Source organism: Protomyctophum parallelum, assembly GCF_964188405.1.
Source record: "Protomyctophum parallelum genome assembly, chromosome: 14".
In the NCBI taxonomy this organism is placed as follows: Eukaryota; Metazoa; Chordata; class Actinopteri; order Myctophiformes; family Myctophidae; genus Protomyctophum; species Protomyctophum parallelum.
In genome coordinates, this window is record NC_139709.1 from 6,150,123 (window position 1) to 6,170,837 (window position 20,715).

General features: G+C 44.3%; 1 protein-coding gene across 1 annotated transcript in view; it reads left to right on the plus strand.

Annotated features, from left to right (window-relative positions):
• cop1 (COP1 E3 ubiquitin ligase) overlaps positions 1-19,660 on the plus strand; it is a 41,126-nt gene extending 21,466 nt beyond the window's left edge. The window contains exons 12-21 of the mRNA XM_083781526.1: positions 787-922; positions 3,024-3,167; positions 5,288-5,396; positions 8,804-8,885; positions 14,798-14,914; positions 15,123-15,240; positions 15,588-15,712; positions 16,814-16,974; positions 18,539-18,583; positions 19,070-19,660. Of these exons, the coding sequence (XP_083637652.1) occupies positions 787-922; positions 3,024-3,167; positions 5,288-5,396; positions 8,804-8,885; positions 14,798-14,914; positions 15,123-15,240; positions 15,588-15,712; positions 16,814-16,974; positions 18,539-18,583; positions 19,070-19,087 (1,055 nt within the window). The 3' untranslated portion in view covers positions 19,088-19,660. The remainder of the gene's footprint in view (positions 1-786; positions 923-3,023; positions 3,168-5,287; positions 5,397-8,803; positions 8,886-14,797; positions 14,915-15,122; positions 15,241-15,587; positions 15,713-16,813; positions 16,975-18,538; positions 18,584-19,069) is intronic.
• Positions 19,661-20,715: the final 1,055 nt, after the last annotated feature.

A 20,715-nucleotide genomic window follows, 5' to 3' on the forward strand; every position in this document is an offset into this window, starting at 1 on the left:
ATTTGACTGAGGGACTGCCATTGGATTTTGTTTGAATTTTAGTTTTTTCATGTCATATGAAAACAGGGAATCATAGCTTCAAATTGACATATTGGTTGTAAAGTTTGACCCACCAGTTTTGGAGATATGGCTTATAGAGTGATGTCTTGCAGAAAACAGAGAATTGAGAAAACAGGCTTGAAAGGTTCACTTCTGTGGTCTCTAACATTACACCTAGCTACATGTTTAAGCATTTATGTCATAATTACATGTCTTCTGTGGTTTCTAACATTACACCTAGCTACATGTTTAAGCATTTATTTCATATTTACATGTCTTATGTGGACTAACATTACACCTAGCTACATGTTTAAGCATTTATTTCATATTTACATGTCTTCTGTGGTTTCTAACATTACACCTAGCTACATGTTTAAGCATTTATTTCATATTTACATGTCTTCTGTGGACTCTAACATTACACCTAGCTACATGTTTAAGCATTTATTTCATATTTACATGTCTTCTGTGGACTCTAACATTACACATAGCTACATGTTTAAGCATTTATTTCATATTTACATGTCTTCTGTGGACTCTAACATTACACCTAGCTACATGTTTAAGCATTTATTTCATATTTACATGTCAATTTCAGCTCTGACACTTATTTCAGACATGCTCTAGTATGTGAAGAGTTTTTCTCCTCTGGTGAAAAGCTGGAATCTGCGCGATGGCAGGCTCAGTCAAATCTGGTCACATGTGTTCTAACGGCTGCCTGTGTTGTTCGTGTGTGTCTTCATTCAGACGAAGGCCGGAACCTCAACCAGCTGGATGACTTCATGGAGTGTCTGTCCAAGTTCACGCGCTACAACTCAGTCCGACCGCTGGCCACCCTCTCCTACGCCAGTGACCTGTACAACGGCTCCAGTATCGTCTCCAGGTGTGTGTGTGTGTGTGTGTGTGTGTGTGTGTGTGTGTGTGCGTGTGCGTAACTGCTGACCACCCTCTCCTATGCCAGTGACCTCGACGATGGCCCCAGTATCGTCTCCTGGTATTTGCTCAACACATGTTCATCTTTTAAAAAAACGCTGTTCTGAAAACACATCTGCTCATGAAAGCCTTCCCCTAGAATCACCTCATCTCATTTCACCATTTTGTTGATTCTTCATATCGATGAGTCAACCACCAACCCGCCCCGGGATCCTTTGCAGACTCGCTCCCAATCTTCCGGTATTGGTATTTTACTTTCTTAAAAAACATTAAAAAATAAAGTACCGGTACTTCCACCACTGCAAATCAGTCCGCGCCAGACTGATGTCAGGCTCATGTCATGTCCAGGATTAATGAGGATTAAAATAAAACGCAACAATATGCAGTCCTGGGAACTGTTTGGACGGCATCGTACGCCACAACGGAGCCAAGCTTCAGTCTTCATTTCACAACAACATGCCGTCGTCTTGATTGCAGTAGCATGGCTGTCATTAGATCAGTGGTTCTCAACCAGTGGTCCGGGGACCACCGGTGGTCCTTGAGGCTGGTTCTAGGTGGTCCCTGCAGCTAAATTGAGAGTTTCTAACCCTTATAGATCTTTAACCCATTCTGACCTGAGATCAGATTCATACGAGGTTTCCACTGGACACACACTGGTCTGATGAACCCATTCTGACCTGAGATCAGATTCTAAAAATGTCAGTCGTTCTTTGATTTTAAAAAAAATAGCAGACCTACAAGCTCGTGATATGAGCTTGTAGATCTGCTATTTTTCAATAGGTAAAGCACGACATGATGCTAACACCAAAACGGGTTCCCGTTCAGAATGGGTTAAACTCTTGAGAGTGTAAAATGAAACCATTTGTTTTCGTGTTACGCTCTCAAGAGTTAAATTATTGTTAAACATCTGCATCACTACAAGAAGGCTAAAAAATTAGAGAATGTGGGAGAATTGTTATTTTGATCGTTTGCCAACAGCATGGAATCGTGGACAAAATCTCATCCAACTACAGCAAAATATTATTTCGTTTTGGGTCTGAGAGGCTAATTGTCATCAAATGGTGGTCCGTGGATCAAATGGTGGTCCCTGGATCAAATGGTGGTCCCTGGATCATATGGGTCTGAGAGGCTAAATGTCATCAAATGGTGGTCCCTGGATCAAATGGGTCTGAGAGGCTAAATGTCATCAAATGGTGGTCCCTGGATCATATGGGTCTGAGAGGCTAAATGTCATCAAATGGTGGTCCCTGGATCAAATGGTGGTCCCTGGATCAAATGGGTCTGAGAGGCTAAATGTCATCAAATGGTGGTCCCTGGATCAAATGGTGGTCCCTGGATCAAATGGGTTTGAGAGGCTAAATGTCATCAAATGGTGGTCCCTGGATCATATGGGTCTGAGAGGCTAAATGTCATCAAATGGTGGTCCCTGGATCAAATGGTGGTCCCTGGATCAAATGGGTCTGAGAGGCTAAATGTCATCAAATGGTGGTCCCTGGATCAAATGGTGGTCCCTGGATCAAATGGGTTTGAGAGGCTAAATGTCATCAAATGGTGGTCCCTGGATCAAATGGGTTTGAGAGGCTAAATGTCATCAAATGGTGGTCCCTGGATCAAATGGGTCTGAGAGGCTAAATGTCATCAAATGGTGGTCCCTGGATCAAATGGTGGTCCCTGGATCAAATGGTGGTCCCTGGATCAAATGGGTCTGAGAGGCTAAATGTCATCAAATGGTGGTCCCTGGATCAAATGCTGAATTAATTATGGGCCTTGATATTAAAAAGATTGAAAACCACTGCATTAGATGCCAGAAGAACCAACCGCAAGCACTTATCAGTTGTGACCACTAGAGGGGGCACTTGGCCTTGTTTTCCTCCCAATGTAGCAGAGGGGAAACCTGAGATGAGGGGGGAGCGAACACCAGAATCCTTGTTTATAGACATCAAAGAAATGGTTCAAAATAAAATAGGGCCAAAGTGGTTTAAACCCCTTTTTGATACAGACATTGTAGAAAATATAGTATTAATGATTTGCCATTTTTCTTTGTGTTTCAGTATTGAGTTTGACCGCGACTGTGACTATTTCGCCATTGCTGGCGTAACCAAGAAGATCAAGGTGTTTGAGTACGGCACGGTGATCCAGGACGCCGTGGACATCCACTACCCGGTCAACGAGATGACCTGCAACTCCAAAATCAGGTACGAGAAGAAGGCTCTGCTCATACTGGCTCTTACAGGCCAGTCCACGCCAACAATACCTCCTGCTTCATCTGTCTCTCAGCTAGGGGGTCCTTGGGCTGAAAACCGCTAATGACCCCTAAATTGAATGGGACAAAATGACATATTGAGCCTATACACGCAGTATAGAGCACCGAAGTCTGATGTCACTTTCAGTAGAGGGTGTCAGTCCCCAGGTTCATGTATTTTTTTTGTTGCATTGAAATCGCCATAGGAGGATTTTTAGATTGCTTCATATAAGAACTGTGTTTGAAAAATAAACATGTCATCCCGGCCGCTTCACTCATATGGATATGAAGAATCAACTGACTGAGAGAAAACGCTAATGTTACTGCTACTGAATTAGTTACATTTTCGCTAGAAGCAGACTGTATCATATATGAGTGACTGACTGTTGCAAACGATACAGAGACACCTCCCTGACAATAACGCCGAGACAGCTTGTTTATTTTTGGACCACAACGCTTATAGTAGACGATATTAAGATCACCCCATGTTATTCTCCATAGCGAAATTACTTCCGCGAACCAGGGGAATCGAAGGGATGAGCGAGTTACGTCAGGACTTCGGTGCTCTATAAGCCTTCCCCCAGTAGGCTACCTTTACATTCAGTAGATCCTGTGATCTTCTGTGGCCAGATGTAATTTCCTGGGGTCTAGTAGGACTATAGTAAATAATACAAAAATAAATCACCATCAAATGTTGTAAAAAAATACATATTTCGCCCCATGCTCGAATGCGCCCCCCCCCCCCCCCCCCCCCCCCCCCTGTCAAAAAGAGCTAAAATCCCTAAAACGAAAGAAAGCAGCAAATGAAAAAAAAAAAAACATCATCTTTTACTCATCTTTTACTTTCTCTAATAACAACCTAAAACATGAACCTTGGTTGAAAAAAACTACAGTTGTCCTTTAACCCACTCTGGGCGTGAACCCCTTTTGGTGTTTTAATGTTATACTTTAGCTATTGAAAAATAGCAGCTCTACAAGCTATGAACTTGTAGGACTGCTATGCCAGTGCCCTACAACGGCTCCAGTATCGTCTCCAGGTGTGTGTGTGTGTGTGTGTGTGTGTGTGTGTGTGTGTACGCGTGTGTGCGTAACCGCTGACCACCCTCTCCTATGCCAGTGACCTCTACACATGTTCATCTTTTAAAAAACGCTGTTCTGAAAACACATCTGCTCATGAAAGCCTTCCCCTAGAATCACCTCATCTCATTTCAACATTTTGTTGATTCTTCCGGTATTGGTATTTTACTTTCTTAAAAACATTAAAAATAAAGTACCGGTACTTCCACCACTGCAAATCAGTCCGCGCCAGCCTGATGTCAGGCTCATGTCATGTCCAGGATTAATGAGGATTAAAATAAAACGCAACAATATGCAGTCTGGGAACTGTTTGGACGGCATCGTACACCACAAGAGTCATTTTATGGTGATTTATTTTTGTATTATTTACTATAGTCCTAATAAACCCCAGGAAATGTTGCTCTACAAGCTATGAACTTGTAGGACTGCTATTTTTTTCTTATCGTGAAAATGTGCCTCAAATCTTTGAATATATATTATTCTTTTCAGAGTTTCAGTTTTTAACTCAAATCTTTATTTCCGGGGGTCCCTGGAACAACATATTTTCGGTGGCATATTACATCATTTCTGGGGGTCCTTGACATGAAATATTGAGAACCACTGATACAGAAACATGAGGTTTTTCAGAAAAAAGGAATAGGTCGGGACACAGATTGAGACGTTGATCGAAAGTTTACTTCAAAAAATAAATAAACGCCTTCTAAATCCTAAACGTTTTCTGAAATATCAGTGGTGCTCAATATTTCATGACAAGGACCCCAGAATCTATCTGTAATTGTAATTGTATTGTATTGTAATTGTTGTTCCAGGACCCCCGCCAGAAGCAAAGATTTGAGTTAAAAATGTTCGCTCTGAAAGAATCAAAGAATATATATTCAAAGATTTGCGCCGCATATTCACTATTTTTCAAAAACAGCAGACCTACAAGCTCGTAGCGCGGCACTCGGTTGTTGCAGTTACCACAAAAACCTTTTCTTTCTGTTTACCGTTGAGCAGCTGTATCAGCTGGAGCAGTTACCACAAGAACCTGTTGGCCAGCAGTGACTACGAGGGAACGGTCATCCTGTGGGACGGATTCACCGGCCAGCGCTCCAAGGTGTACCAGGTAAGACCTGCAGCCTGGCACCATTACTATAGAGTGTACCAGGTAAGACCTGCAGCCTGGCACCATTACTATAGAGTGTACCAGGTATGACCTGCAGCCTGGCACCATTACTATAGGTGTACCAGGTAAGACCTGCAGCCTGTCACCATTACTATAGGTGTACCAGGTAAGACCTGCAGCCTGTCACCATTACTATAGGTGTACCAGGTAAGACCTGCAGCCTGTCACCATTACTATAGGTGTACCAGGTAAGACCTGCAGCCTGGCACCATTACTATAGAGTGTACCAGGTAAGACCTGCAGCCTGTCACCATTACTATAGGTGTACCAGGTAAGACCTGCAGCCTGGCACCATTACTATAGGTGTACCAGGTAAGACCTGCAGCCTGGCACCATTACTATAGGTGTACCAGGTAAGACCTGCAGCCTGGCACCATTACTATAGGTGTACCAGGTATGACCTGCAGCCTGGCACCATTACTATAGGTGTACCAGGTAAGACCTGCAGCCTGTCACCATTACTATAGAGTGTACTAGGTAAGACCTGCAGCCTGTCGCCATTACTATAGAGTGTACCAGGTATGACCTGCAGCCTGGCGCCATTACTATAGGTGTACCAGGTAAGACCTGCAGCCTGTCACCATTACTATAGAGTGTACCAGGTAAGACCTGCAGCCTGTCGCCATTACTATAGGTGTACCAGGTAAGACCTGCAGCCTGGCACCATTACTATAGGTGTACCAGGTAAGACCTGCAGCCTGGCGCCATTACTATAGGTGTACCAGGTAAGACCTGCAGCCTGGCGCCATTACTATAGAGTGTACCAGGTAAGACCTGCAGCCTGTCACCATTACTATAGAGTGTACCAGGTAAGACCTGCAGCCTGTTGCCATTACTATAGGTGTACCAGGTATGACCTGCAGCCTGTTGCCATTACTATAGGTGTACCAGGTAAGACCTGCAGCCTGGCACCATTACTATAGGTGTACCAGGTATGACCTGCAGCCTGGCACCATTACTATAGGTGTACCAGGTAAGACCTGCAGCCTGTTGCCATTACTATAGAGTGTACCAGGTAAGACCTGCAGCCTGTCGCCATTACTATAGAGTGTACCAGGTATGACCTGCAGCCTGGCGCCATTACTATAGGTGTACCAGGTAAGACCTGCAGCCTGGCACCATTACTATAGGTGTACCAGGTATGACCTGCAGCCTGGCACCATTACTATAGAGTGTACCAGGTAAGACCTGCAGCCTGTCGCCATTACTATAGAGTGTACCAGGTATGACCTGCAGCCTGGCGCCATTACTATAGGTGTACCAGGTAAGACCTGCAGCCTGGCACCATTACTATAGAGTGTACCAGGTAAGACCTGCAGCCTGGCACCATTACTATAGGTGTACCAGGTAAGACCTGCAGCCTGTCACCATTACTATAGGTGTACCAGGTAAGACCTGCAGCCTGTCACCATTACTATAGGTGTACCAGGTAAGACCTGCAGCCTGTCACCATTACTATAGGTGTACCAGGTAAGACCTGCAGCCTGTCACCATTACTATAGGTGTACCAGGTAAGACCTGCAGCCTGGCACCATTACTATAGAGTGTACCAGGTAAGACCTGCAGCCTGTCACCATTACTATAGGTGTACCAGGTATGACCTGCAGCCTGTCGCCATTACTATAGGTGTACCAGGTAAGACCTGCAGCCTGTCACCATTACTATAGAGTGTACCACCAGGTAAGACCTGCAGCCTGGCACCATTACTATAGAGTGTACCAGGTAAGACCTGCAGCCTGGCACCATTACTATAGAGTGTACCAGGTAAGACCTGCAGCCTGGCACCATTACTATAGGTGTACCAGGTAAGACCTGCAGCCTGGCACCATTACTATAGAGTGTACCAGGTAAGACCTGCAGCCTGGCACAATTACTATAGGTGTACCAGGTAAGACCTGCAGCCTGGCACCATTACTATAGGTGTACCAGGTAAGACCTGCAGCCTGGCACCATTACTATAGGTGTACCAGGTATGACCTGCAGCCTGTCGCCATTACTATAGGTGTACCAGGTAAGACCTGCAGCCTGGCACCATTACTATAGGTGTACCAGGTATGACCTGCAGCCTGTCGCCATTACTATAGAGTGTACCAGGTAAGACCTGCAGCCTGGCACCATTACTATAGGTGTACCAGGTATGACCTGCAGCCTGGCACCATTACTATAGGTGTACCAGGTAAGACCTGCAGCCTGTCACCATTACTATAGGTGTACCAGGTAAGACCTGCAGCCTGGCACCATTACTATAGGTGTACCAGGTAAGACCTGCAGCCTGTCACCATTACTATAGGTGTACCAGGTAAGACCTGCAGCCTGGCACCATTACTATAGGTGTACCAGGTAAGACCTGCAGCCTGTCACCATTACTATAGGTGTACCAGGTAAGACCTGCAGCCTGGCGCCATTACTATAGAGTGTACCAGGTAAGACCTGCAGCCTGTCACCATTACTATAGGTGTACCAGGTAAGACCTGCAGCCTGGCGCCATTACTATAGAGTGAACCAGGTAAGACCTGCAGCCTGGCACCATTACTATAGGTGTACCAGGTAAGACCTGCAGCCTGGCGCCATTACTATAGGTGTACCAGGTAAGACCTGCAGCCTGTCGCCATTACTATAGGTGTACCAGGTAAGACCTGCAGCCTGTCGCCATTACTATAGAGTGAACCAGGTAAGACCTGCAGCCTGTCGCCATTACTATAGGTGTACCAGGTAAGACCTGCAGCCTGCCACCATTACTATAGAGTGAACCAGGTATGACCTGCAGCCTGGCACCATTACTATAGGTGTACCAGGTAAGACCTGCAGCCTGGCACCATTACTATAGAGTGAACCAGGTATGACCTGCAGCCTGTCGCCATTACTATAGGTGTACCAGGTATGACCTGCAGCCTGTCACCATTACTATAGGTGTACCAGGTATGACCTGCAGCCTGGCACCATTACTATAGGTGTACCAGGTAAGACCACCATTAGCACATCATCGCCCCGATTGCAATTAGTGATGTTAATGGTTAATAGTCCACTTGCCAGAATGTGAACCCAGGCATGTTGAGTACACCAACGTTTTATGTTAGAAATGTTGAGTATGGGTCCCCAGCATGTAGAAACTGCCGGATGCTAACTTGCATAATTAATAATTAAGCCCATTATAAATAAAATAAAGACATTTAAATTATATTGTGCATGTCATGTGCATGTCATCACCTGCACACCAGATTAGAGGAATTTTCAAAATATGGATAAAATAAAATAAAGAATATATAAAATAAAAAAAAGGAAAGGGGAAAGCAGCATCATGGAATTGTAAAACTAAAGACGCGCTCGCTGTGTTCCTTTTTTTCCAGGAGCACGAAAAGAGATGTTGGAGCGTCGACTTCAATCTGATGGATCCCAAACTCTTAGCTTCTGGTTCTGACGACGCTAAAGGTAACTTGACAATGGAGCTTTTTCTTACATCCCAGAGGTTTCAACCTTGTGCAGTCAGTGGATTCAGGGCAGATAAGGATGTTTTCTGTCTGTCTGTCCCTATGTGTGTCTGTTTAGAGTAGGACCTATTGACCTCTGCCGGGCCATTCACCCTACAATTTACAATTTAGGCATTTAGCAGACGCTCTTAATCCAGAGCGACTTACATTAAGCAAGAACAAAAAGCATGGGAATACATCACAAAAAAGCATTTATCATGAAACATGCGTAAGCTAAGAAAGTAACGCACCCATTGACTACTGCAGCGCGCGCACACACACACACACACACACACACACACACACACACACCACAGACAGACAGGCCAGGAACAACTATGCTTGACCCCTGATTGACACACACACACTGTAAATCAAATCAAATCAAACTTTATTTGTATAGCACATTTCCAACGATCGAGGTCGAACCTAAGTGCTTCACATCACAGAGCATAAAAACATACATCGAGGCAAAAAGAAGACGATAGGAAGATAAATGAAAGCAAAAAATAAAAGGAAGGAAAAGGTATATATAAAATGTCAGAACAGAACAATATATCAAAAACAAAAGGCAATTCCATAAGTGCATGGGAACATAGTGCATCGGTAGGCTATGAAGGCCACGGTAAACTCAATTAGGAAACGCGATTGTTGGGACATAAAATGGGTTGATCAATTCCACCAAATATGGAGGGGACAGGTCATTTTGGGCTTTAAAAACAAACGTTAAAATCTTAAAATCAATCCTAAAACGGACAGGGAGCCAGTGGAGGGAGGCGAGTACTGGGGAGATATGGTCGTATGGCGTTCTGTACGAGCTGTAGACGTCTGATTGCTGACAGGTCGATGCCTGCATAAAGTGCATTACAATAATCGAGTCTTGAAGATATGAACACGTGAATGACTCAAGGTCATTACGGGGCAGATAGGTCTTTACCCTAGCTACGAGCTTGTAGGTCTGCAATTTAAAAAAAATCGAAGAACGACTGACATAGAAACATAGCTTTTTCAGAAAACTGTCAGGATGTAGAAGACATTTTTTTTAATCTGATCTGAGGTCAAAATGGGTTAATGGAAAACAATTCTCATGGTTGTTTGTTTTTTTTGCACCCTTTTCAGTTTTCAGAAATAATAATAAGGATGCATTTTATTTATAAAGCACTGTGCGGTTGAAAAGGGTTAAAAGCATGGGAGAAAAATAAGAATACAAATAAAAACAGCATTTACAATTCCATGGGACCCAGCTCGGTTAAACTGAAATGGTCAAGCGAAATGGTAAATGGTGCATTTATATTACTAAATATAAAGTACCTTTTATCCAAGGCGCTTGTGCATTAATTACACAATTCTTGTCATTATTGTTCACACATTCACACTCCGATGGCGGAGGAAACCATGCAAGGCACCAAGCTGCATACATACATCGGGAGCAATTCTAGGGGTTCAGAGTGTTGTTGCTCAAGAACACTTGAAGTTTGAAACTAGGTAGGAGGAGAAAATAAACAAGAGAATGCTTTGGTAAAAAACTAAAAAGGTATGGTTGTTTTTAGGTCCCTTTTTTTTAAAAGCATCAGTGAACCGTGGTACTCTCAGGTATAAGGGGTTCCACAGACATGGAGCTGGGCAGCAGAAGTAAAGGCCCGGTCGCCCCATGGTGCGGATGGATCGGTGTTGGGGACGGTTTTGGAAGAGGGGAAGCTTCGAGTGGCGGGTTTAGGGGCGATGAGTTCTTTAAAACCCATTTTTGGCGGTAACCCCTTTTGGTGTTGGCATTATGTTATGCTTTAGCTATTGAAAAATAGCAGATCTACAAGCTCATAGCACGCCACCGAGTGGCGCGCTATGAGCTTGTAGGTCTGCTATTTTTGAAAAATCGAAGAACGACTGACATAGAAACATAGCTTTTTCAGAAAACTGTCATTTTCAAACAGACATTTTTAGAATCTGATATCTGGCCTAAATGGGTTAAGGTGGGGTGGGGGGGGGGCATTGCCGTAGATGCCCTGATGTGTGACGAGGGGAATCTGGTATCCGGTCCTGATGGGGAGCCAGTGGAGAAAACGGAGGACGGGTGTAATATGGCCGTACCTTCGTTCGTCGCACTCTCATCAGGATCCTAGCAGCGCTCTTTAGAATGTACTGGAGCCTCCGGAGAGGCTCTTGCTATAAAAAACGCGAGTCTAATCCATGTGATTGACAGGAGAGATGATCAGAGGAGCAGAGTTTGTGCCACCATCATTGGAACACGGACCGAAGAATGGGTACAGTCTCTCGGTGAAGATGCAGCCGGTGAAGGAGTAGAGGTGAACTCTGGCCTCCACGTCGTAAAAGGAGACCAGACCCTCCTCATGGTCCACGAACACTTTCTGGACCTTCTCTCTCACGGGGAGGAGGACACGAGGTTCAGCCAGAGCCTGGTACTCCTCTCCGTTCATCAACCATATAGTCCAGTAACCGTTGTTGGGATTCAGTGGGTTTAAATCTTTCCTGTTGATGGACTCTCTGGCCACGCCTAAGCTCCACTTGGTCTTGCCTGTAACCTGAACCTCGTAGTAAGACCTTCCCGAGGAGAAGCTTTGTCGTCCTAAGACGTGGGCGTAGATGGAGAATCGCTCTGGGTTGTTTATGACTTTGACTTTCTTCCACACGTCTCCACAACTCACTTGTTTCCCGTCCTCAGACAGGGTGAGGTATGGGTTCGCTGTCTCGGGGTCCAGAGTTACGTCCACCTCATACTGCTGGATGCTCCTCAGCTCGACGTCACACATCTGCTTCTTCATCTCCTGACTGAATGTCTCCTCCAGCTGAGCCACGGCCGTCCTCAATGCCCCCACGAGTGAAGACTGGTGGACGTTGACCTTCGTCCAGTCCTTGGTGGGTCTCCTCCACCCGGTGCTGGAAGGGCCTTTCTGGACGAGTGGGTGGTCTTCGGTGTGTGAGAGCTTCTTCAGCTCAGAGCTTCTCTTCTCTAGCTGAGCGACTTCCTGCTGCAGATCTTTGACGAAGCCCTCGGCCTGTTTCTCCGTGGTTTTCTGCTTCTCTTCGATCACGTCGATGAGCTCCGCCTGGCTTCTCTCAATACAGCTGCTCAGAGCGGTGAAGACCTGCACGCTGACTGCTATCACCGTGTCCGCATCTTCCCGGCTGAGATCTACGGAGCGTTTGACCTCCTGGATCTTCAGCCGTCTCTCCTGGATCATCTGCTGAACCTCATCCACGGTCTTTTCATGTTCCTCTTTCATCTTGTGGTCCCTCAGCTGATCGACCATCTCGGAGATCAAAGTGTTGACGAAGACCTCCGGTCTCCCGCGGAAGGTTTTGTTACAGAGTGGACACTTGCAGGCCTTCTCGGCGCCGCCCCAGTGTCGTGTGATGCAGGCCTTGCAGTAGTTGTGTCCACACGGCGTGCTGACCGGATCGGTGAACACGTCCAGACAGATGGAACACCGGAACTGCTCTTCAGACAGGAGAACGCTGGAGGACGCCATTTTCTACACGGCGAGGATCAAAAAGTTAAAGTATCAGCGTTAGTTCTTGAATACTACATCCCCCAGCTTGATAGTTATTAACCCATTCTGGGCGGGAACACCTTTTTGGTGTTTTAGACATTATATATTAATAATTTAGCTATTGAAAAATAGCAGATCAACTTGTAGATCTGCTATTTTTGAAATATATTCTTTCAGAGCGAACGTTTTTAACTCAAATCTTTGCTTCCGAGGGGTTCCTGGAATAACATATTTTCAGATGGGGGTCGGTGGCCAAATATATATAAATCTGGGCGTCTTTGACATGAGAAAAGTTGAGAACCACTGACATAGAAACATAGGGTTTTTCAGAAAACGGTCAGGATTTAGAAGATATTTGTAGAATCGATGGTAGGTCTAAATTGGTTAATAGGATTGTATTAGAATAGAGCACCGTAATGTTGTCCTGTACTGGACATGGAAACATTACGACATGTTTTACCAACTGAGGAAGTTCAGGCACGTCTGATACGGTTTCATTATACCTCATATTATTGTGTTTTATTACATGGCTTGGTTGAATGCTTGATTCTGATTGGTTAATCGCTGAATTCAGCGGTGAGTTATCTCATCATAATGACCGCTCCGCTCTATAACAGACCTCTGCCTAATCAAACCCTCTGAGCACCAGCTGATTTACTGCTGTTTCCAACATGACAGCCATGTAAACACACACACAAACACACACACACACACACACACACTAGTGACACACAATGTAAATTACAGCTAAACATTGCTCTCAAGAATGTTTTTGAAAACATTTGAGCGAGAAATAGACGAAGCCCTAAAACCCGAAAATGGATTATATTTTGATCAACTCACTTCCTTGTTTTCCGACAGCCCTGCAGCTGGCCAGACGCAGCCAGCGCTAACTATGGAATACTTTGTTTGTTGTGTTTTGGGTCAATGTATTAATTTATTAGGTTAGGTAGCCATGTAATAAGCGAGATAATATCTGGCAAGGTGGTCGGGAGATAATTCACCGAGTTTAACCACCGAGGCGAGGTGGTTAAACTCCCTGAAGGTGAATTATGGTGACAACGACCACCTAGCCAGAGATATGATCCCTTACTTGGTGAATAATAAATCATTATCTTGTATTCACCTGTCTTTAAGTAGTCAGTATTTCTCTTCTGTTGGAGGTGTTGTAGAGAGAGAACGAGAGCTGGAACTGTACTTCTCCTTTTACTGTACTTCACCTTTAGACTTTAGAGGAACGTCCTCCTTGTACAGTACGCTGTTAACCCTTCACAGCCTCCACTCGTCTCAGCGGCAACTGACGTACCGCCGCGACCATATCGTAGTGCCAAAGTCCTACAATTGATGTTAAGATAAATACCAATAAAACCGAAGTCCAAACAAATGATATTTATTCTCTGCAGTTGCGGAGGCCTTGCATGGTTTCAGCTGCCATCGGTGCATGAATGCGTGTGTGAATGGGTGAATGTAATGCACAATCTATGTAAAGTGCCTTGGATAAAGACCAGTCAGTGGCCTTGTGGTTAGAGTGTCCGCCCTGAAACTGGGTCGGGTTTCAATCCCCCGGCCGGGTCATATATACCAAAGACTGTAAAAATGGAACCCAATTCCTCCCTGCTTGGCACTCATCAATGGGTTGGATTAGGGGGGGGGGGGGTCAAATCAACTAATCAAATGATTCCCGAGTGCGGCACGGCTGCGGCTCACCGCTCCAAGAGATGGGTCAAATGCGGAGAACTGATTTCACTGCGGTAATGTGTGTGACAAATCGTTACGACTTTGACTTTTGACTTTTTGAAAGGAAATATATAAATGCACCATTTACCCTGACGAACATGTCTGTCTGCTTGTTGTGCTTTGTTTCTCCAGTGAAGATGTGGTCCACTAACCTGTGTCTGACTGCTTGTTTTGCTTGTTTCTCCAGTGAAGCTGTGGTCCACTAACCTGTGTCTGACTGCTTGTTTTGCTTGTTTCTCCAGTGAAGCTGTGGTCCACTAACCTGTGTCTGACTGCTTGTTTTGCTTGTTTTTCCAGTGAAGCTGTGGTCCACTAACCTGTGTCTGACTGCTTGTTTTGCTTTGTTTCTCCAGTGAAGCTGTGGTCCACTAACCTGTGTCTGACTGCTTGTTTTGCTTGTTTCTCCAGTGAAGCTGTGGTCCACTAACCTGTGTCTGACTGCTTGTTTTGCTTGTTTCTCCAGTGAAGCTGTGGTCCACTAACCTGTGTCTGACTGCTTGTTTTGCTTGTTTCTCCAGTGAAGCTGTGGTCCACTAACCTGTGTCTGACTGCTTGTTTTGCTTGTTTTTCCAGTGAAGCTGTGGTCCACTAACCTGTGTCTGACTGCTTGTTTTGCTTTGTTTTCCAGTGAAGCTGTGGTCCACTAACCTGGACAACTCCGTGGCCAGCATCGAGGCCAAAGCCAACGTGTGCTGTGTGAAGTTCAGCCCCACATCGAGGTACCACCTGGCCTTTGGCTGTGCAGGTAATATACAACACTCCTCCTCCTTCACTGTACTGCACTGTAAACCCAGAGCTTCTCATGTCCTCCTCCATCACTGTACACTGTATAAACCCAGAGCTTCTCATGTCCTCCATCACTTTACAATGTATAAACCCAGAGCTTCTCATGGCCTCCTCCTTCACTTTACACTGTAAAAAAACTATTACGACCGTGTTTATTGTCTCCACAGACCACTGTGTGCACTATTACGACCTCCGCCACACGAAGCAGCCAATCATGGTGTTCAAAGGCCACAGGAAGGCCGTCTCCTACGCCAAGTTCGTCAACGGAGAGGAAATCGTCTCCGCGTAAGTCGGCTCTTCCTCCTAATCCTGCGTTTAGGGATTTCGTGCCGTTATGTTACGGTTTGATATGTTTTCACTGAAGCAGCCAGCTGCAGCCAATCAGGCTGCTAGTTTGATTCACTGAAGCAGCCAGCTGCAGCCAATCAGGCTGGAACCCATTCTAGCCAATATTAGAGAGGGCTAAATATGTGTAATGCAGTCTTAGCTCTTTTCTCAATGTTTTATACAATTGTAACAAAATAAAATAACGAAATGCTTATGCTGTTTTGCACTCTCATGTCAGTTTTTACTTATTTGACTTCTGTATCATGCTGTAAATGTTTGCATAAATAAGTGTATTTTCCCACCAGCTCCACAGACAGCCAGCTGAAGCTGTGGAACGTCAACAAGCCTCACTGTCTCCGCTCCTTCAAGGGTCACATCAACGAGAAGAACTTTGTGGGTCTGGCCTCCAACGGAGACTATGTGGCCTGTGGTAAATATCAATACAGAACCATCAATACAGAACCATGTGGGCCTGGCCTCCAACAGAGACTATGTGGCCTGTGGTAAATATCAGTACACTGTGTGGGCCTGGCCTCCAACGGAGACTATGTGGCCTGTGGTAAATATCAATACAGAACCATCAATACAGAACCATGTGGGCCTGGCCTCCAACAGGGAGACTATGTGGTAAATATCATTACACTGTGTGGGCCTGGCCTCCAACAGAGACTATGAGGTAAATATCATTACACTGTGTGGGCCTGGCCTCCAACAGAGACTATGTGGTAAATATCAGTACACTGTGTGGGCCTGGCCTCCAACAGAGACTATGTGGTAAATATCAGTACACTGTGTGGGCCTGGCCTCCAACAGGGAGACTATGTGGTAAATATCATTACACTGTGTGGGCCTGGCCTCCAACAGAGACTATGTGGTAAATATCATTACACTGTGTGGGCCTGGCCTCCAACAGAGACTATGTGGTAAATATCAATACACTGTGTGGGCCTGGCCTCCAACAGAGAGACTATGTGGTAAATATCAATACACTGTGTGGGCCTGGCCTCCAACAGAGACTATGTGGCCTGTGGTAAATATCAATACAGAAAGAGTATTCTTCTGTTTTCATATTGGGTGTATAGTATGAATGAAGTGGAGCGTAGCCACGGGTTCATAAAACTGGACCCGGTTCGAGAAGGGAACCGGTGATATATTTTTGAATGGTGCAACCACTCCAAGGAACAGCAATGTCCGTGTTCACCTATGTGTTGGTTCACCTGTGTTCATGAGCACCAGTATGTGACTATGACTACCAGTAGGGGCGCTGTTGTGCAGAAACAGAGAGAGAGAGAGATAGTATTAGTGCTGCACTGTTGCCTGCTAATGAGAGAGAGAGGAGAGGGGGGTGTGATTTTTTTTTTTTTGGATATAATTTTATCCCACAATTTCACCCAGTGTCAATTATCTAATTGTGTTTGTGTGTGTGTGTGTGTGTGTGTGTGTGTGTGTGTGTGTGTGTGTGTGTGTGTGTGTGTGTGTGTGTGTGTGTGTGTGTGTGTGTGTGTGTGTGTGTGTGTGTGGTGTCTAACAGGCAGTGAGAACAACTCCCTGTATCTCTACTACAAGGGTCTGTCCAAGACGTTGCTGACCTTTAAGTTCGACACGGTGAAGAGTGTCCTGGACAAGGACAAGAAGGAGGACGACACCAATGAGTTCGTCAGCGCTGTGTGCTGGAGGGCCCTGCCTGACGGGGTGAGATTATTACTATTATTATTATTAATATTATTACTGTCAGCGCTGTGTGTTGGAGGGCCCTGCCTGACGGGGTGAGATTATTATTATTATTATTATTATTATTACCGTTAGCGCTGTGTGTTGGAGGGCCCTGCCTGACGGGGTGAGATTATTATTATTATTATTATTACCGTTAGCGCTGTGTGTTGGAGGGCCCTGCCTGACGGGGTGAGATTATTATTATTATTATTATTACCGTTAGCGCTGTGTGTTGGAGGGCCCTGCCTGACGGGGTGAGATTATTACTATTATTATTATTAATATTATTACTGTCAGCGCTGTGTGTTGGAGGGCCCTGCCTGACGGGGTGAGATTATTATTATTATTATTATTATTATTACCGTTAGCGCTGTGTGTTGGAGGGCCCTGCCTGACGGGGTGAGATTATTATTATTACCGTTAGCGCTGTGTGTTGGAGGGCCCTGCCTGACGGGGTGAGATTATTATTATTATGTAATAATAATAATAATATTATTATTATTATTAATTATATTACTGTCAGCGCTGTGTGTTGGAGGGCCCTGCCTGACGGGGTGAGATTATTATTATTATTTAATAATAATAATAATATTATTATTATTATTAATATTATTACGGTCAGTGCTGTGTGTTGGAGGGCCCTGCCTGACGGGGTGAGATTATTATTATTATTTAATAATAATAATAATATTATTATTATTATTAATATTATTACGGTCAGTGCTGTGTGTTGGAGGGCCCTGCCTGACGGGGTGAGATTATTATTATTATTTAATAATAATAATAATATTATTATTATTATTAATATTATTACGGTCAGTGCTGTGTGTTGGAGGGCCCTGCCTGATGGGGTGAGATTATTAATATTATTATTAGTGCTGTCAGTGCTGATCAGGAAATCGGGCCGATCACGTCATTTTCAAACGATCAGAATCGGATCAGGAGCAAAAGAATGTGATCGGGACATCCCTAGTTTCAATATGATATCCATATCATGATATTAGAATTGTCTGTGATTTTGGATATTGTACTAGTGTGATATGGCATAAGTGTTCTATAAAACTCGGTATCGGCAGATACTCAAAATCAAATTATCAGAATCATATTATTATTATTATTATTATTATTATTAAATGCTATAGTGTAATATGATTATAAAGGCAAATGTGACCCCAGTACAATAACTGATATACTATGGAGGAGCCACCCATTTTCAGGAGAGATCAGAAATCTGTTAAAAAATAAACAGATTCAGAATCTTCAAATATTGTTTGAGAATCACTTGTCAAATTGGAAACTGGTCAAATCCGCCTCAGTTTTTTTCCTTCTAATTTGTCAAATGCATTTCTTTACATGCAGTGCAATGCTCAGGTTTCTTAGTGGAAGCTAAGGTTTCAAATCTTAAGTGCAAGGCACGATTGTTATATCACAATCGAAGCATTATTTTTACTGCACACCTACATAAGAGTCAATAGATTTTCCAGGAGTCATAACAACCTGTGAATGAAATGTTCTGATATTTTTGTGTCGCCATCTCTTTCAGGAGTCAAATGTGCTTATTGCAGCAAACAGCCAAGGAACAATCAAGGTATGTTTTTTTCTTTTTTCTTTTTTTAAGCTCTGCATTTTCGTTCTGATTGTAGCCTTCTTTTTGAACACTTTGGACTTAACACTTCCAAATGTACCTGTTCTAAAACGGGTAGCCCCAATACTCGATTCTGATTGGCTGGTTACCGTCACGTGACCGGTGTAAATCCCACCGATAACCCACTCCTTCAATCACTGGGGCTACTTGCCGAGCAAAACAAGGAAGTGATGTGGCTCGCTCTGGTGGCGCAAAGCGTAGCTACTTTTGTGAATTCATTCGTTTTATTAGGTTATTATTGCTATATGTTTGTAACCGTTTTAGAAAAGCAATAAGCCACTCGAGGCCCCAGCTTACCGGGTATTTTACACTGGCTGGGGGCGTAGGCAGACCCGAGGCGCAACTGAGACCTCTCGTGGCTTATTGCTTAATTCACACATGCCGCATCATCCCTGCTCAAGAATATGTTTTGTATCATTTCCTCCGCAGGTACTGGAGCTGGTCTGAAGACTCCACTTTGTGTCTGTGGAGGAGGTCCTCCAGGCTCGGTGGTTCTGGTTCAGAGGACTGACCGGTCGGCCCGTTGCTGGGAGGAGGAGGAGGAGGAGGGTTTCCCCGGGGCGGGGCGGACGACGCTGCTTTTAAAGGAAGCATTCGGAACACTCTTCTGGGATGAGATGTCTAAGAAAACGGAAGCCCTTCCTTGATTTTTAACGAGCTACAAAATGAATTGTGCTAAAACTGTGGTCCTAAAAAAAACAAGACTTTAAGAGCAGTACATCACTACAGTCGGATGGTCGGTGTACTTCAGAGGACAAAAACCCAGAACGTAGTCTGCACAAAACCAGTCCTTTGAAAAGACTGATTTTATTTTCTTTCTTTCTTTTTTGTTGTTTTTCAATAAAGTTATCGACTGAAATAGAGAAAATGATGATATCATTTTTAGGTCAGATCAGACGACAATAATCAACCTGTGGCTATCACTGGCTACATCTAGCCAAAAGATACTTCTGTATTGTTGCATTATCTGTTTTTAAAAAGGCCAAAGCACAAGACAAAATAAAATGCAAAGTGACTGTCTTTTACCTAAAGTTTCTTGACCCCCACACACCCCCAATGACCCCATTGTCGGTCAGTCAGTCCCCCCCCCCCCTCTTCTGCTGTTTGTTAATTTGTGTTGTTACTCCCCCTGTGTTTAGAAACCAATTTCAAGGACTTGAATATCTCTCTACAAGTTTTTGTTTTCCAATAATGTTGTCCAACCATTTGTACTGTATTAATATTAAGGAGATCAATGCAAGAGAAAGACCAACGACTCATGACACCTACCAATACATCACCCGTTTCGACTGATGTCAATCGACAAGACCGCAGTGATCAGTACGATTGTTTTCGACGAGTATGGGCATGCTCTGCCGACTGAAAACGAACATGCGTTGATGTTAGGACCGCGCTGCGACATGCTTGCGGTTATGTTTCGGGGAGGGTATGAGGAGGCTTGTCGTTTTCAGTAGGCTCACGTGTCGTCAACGCGTGTCTTTTCGGCTGGAAAAGATCGGCGTAATAAGTACGGTAACCTACTGGGAATTATCGGTTGATTTTCGGTCGAAACGGCTAGATACTTCTCCATCCGTGTGCCCGTACCGTACGTTGTTCAGACTGTGCTGTTGTTGATGTAACTATTTCTAATGTGTCCATCATCATCATCTTGTTTACATGATGTACATGAACCTGCAAGATCAAATTGGACGACTTTTCTTTCTCTCACTTACTGTATGCGAGGAGTCTGATTTTTCAACGAGCAGAAATCATGTGGAATCAGTTGAAACCGTCGTGTTCATGAATCTGTTGAAACAGTGTTCATGAATCAGTTGAAACCGTGTTCTTGAATCAGTTGAAACCGTGTTTCATGAATCTGTTGAAACCGTGTTCGTGAATCAGTTGAAACCGTGTTCGTGAATCGGTTGAAACCGTGTTCATGAATCTGTTGAAACCGTGTTCGTGAATCGGTTGAAACCGTGTTCATGAATTAGTTGAAACAGTGATCATGAATCAGTTGAAACCGTGTTCGTGAATCGGTTGAAACCGTGTTCATGAATCGGTTGAAACCGTGTTCGTGAAACGGTTGAAACCGT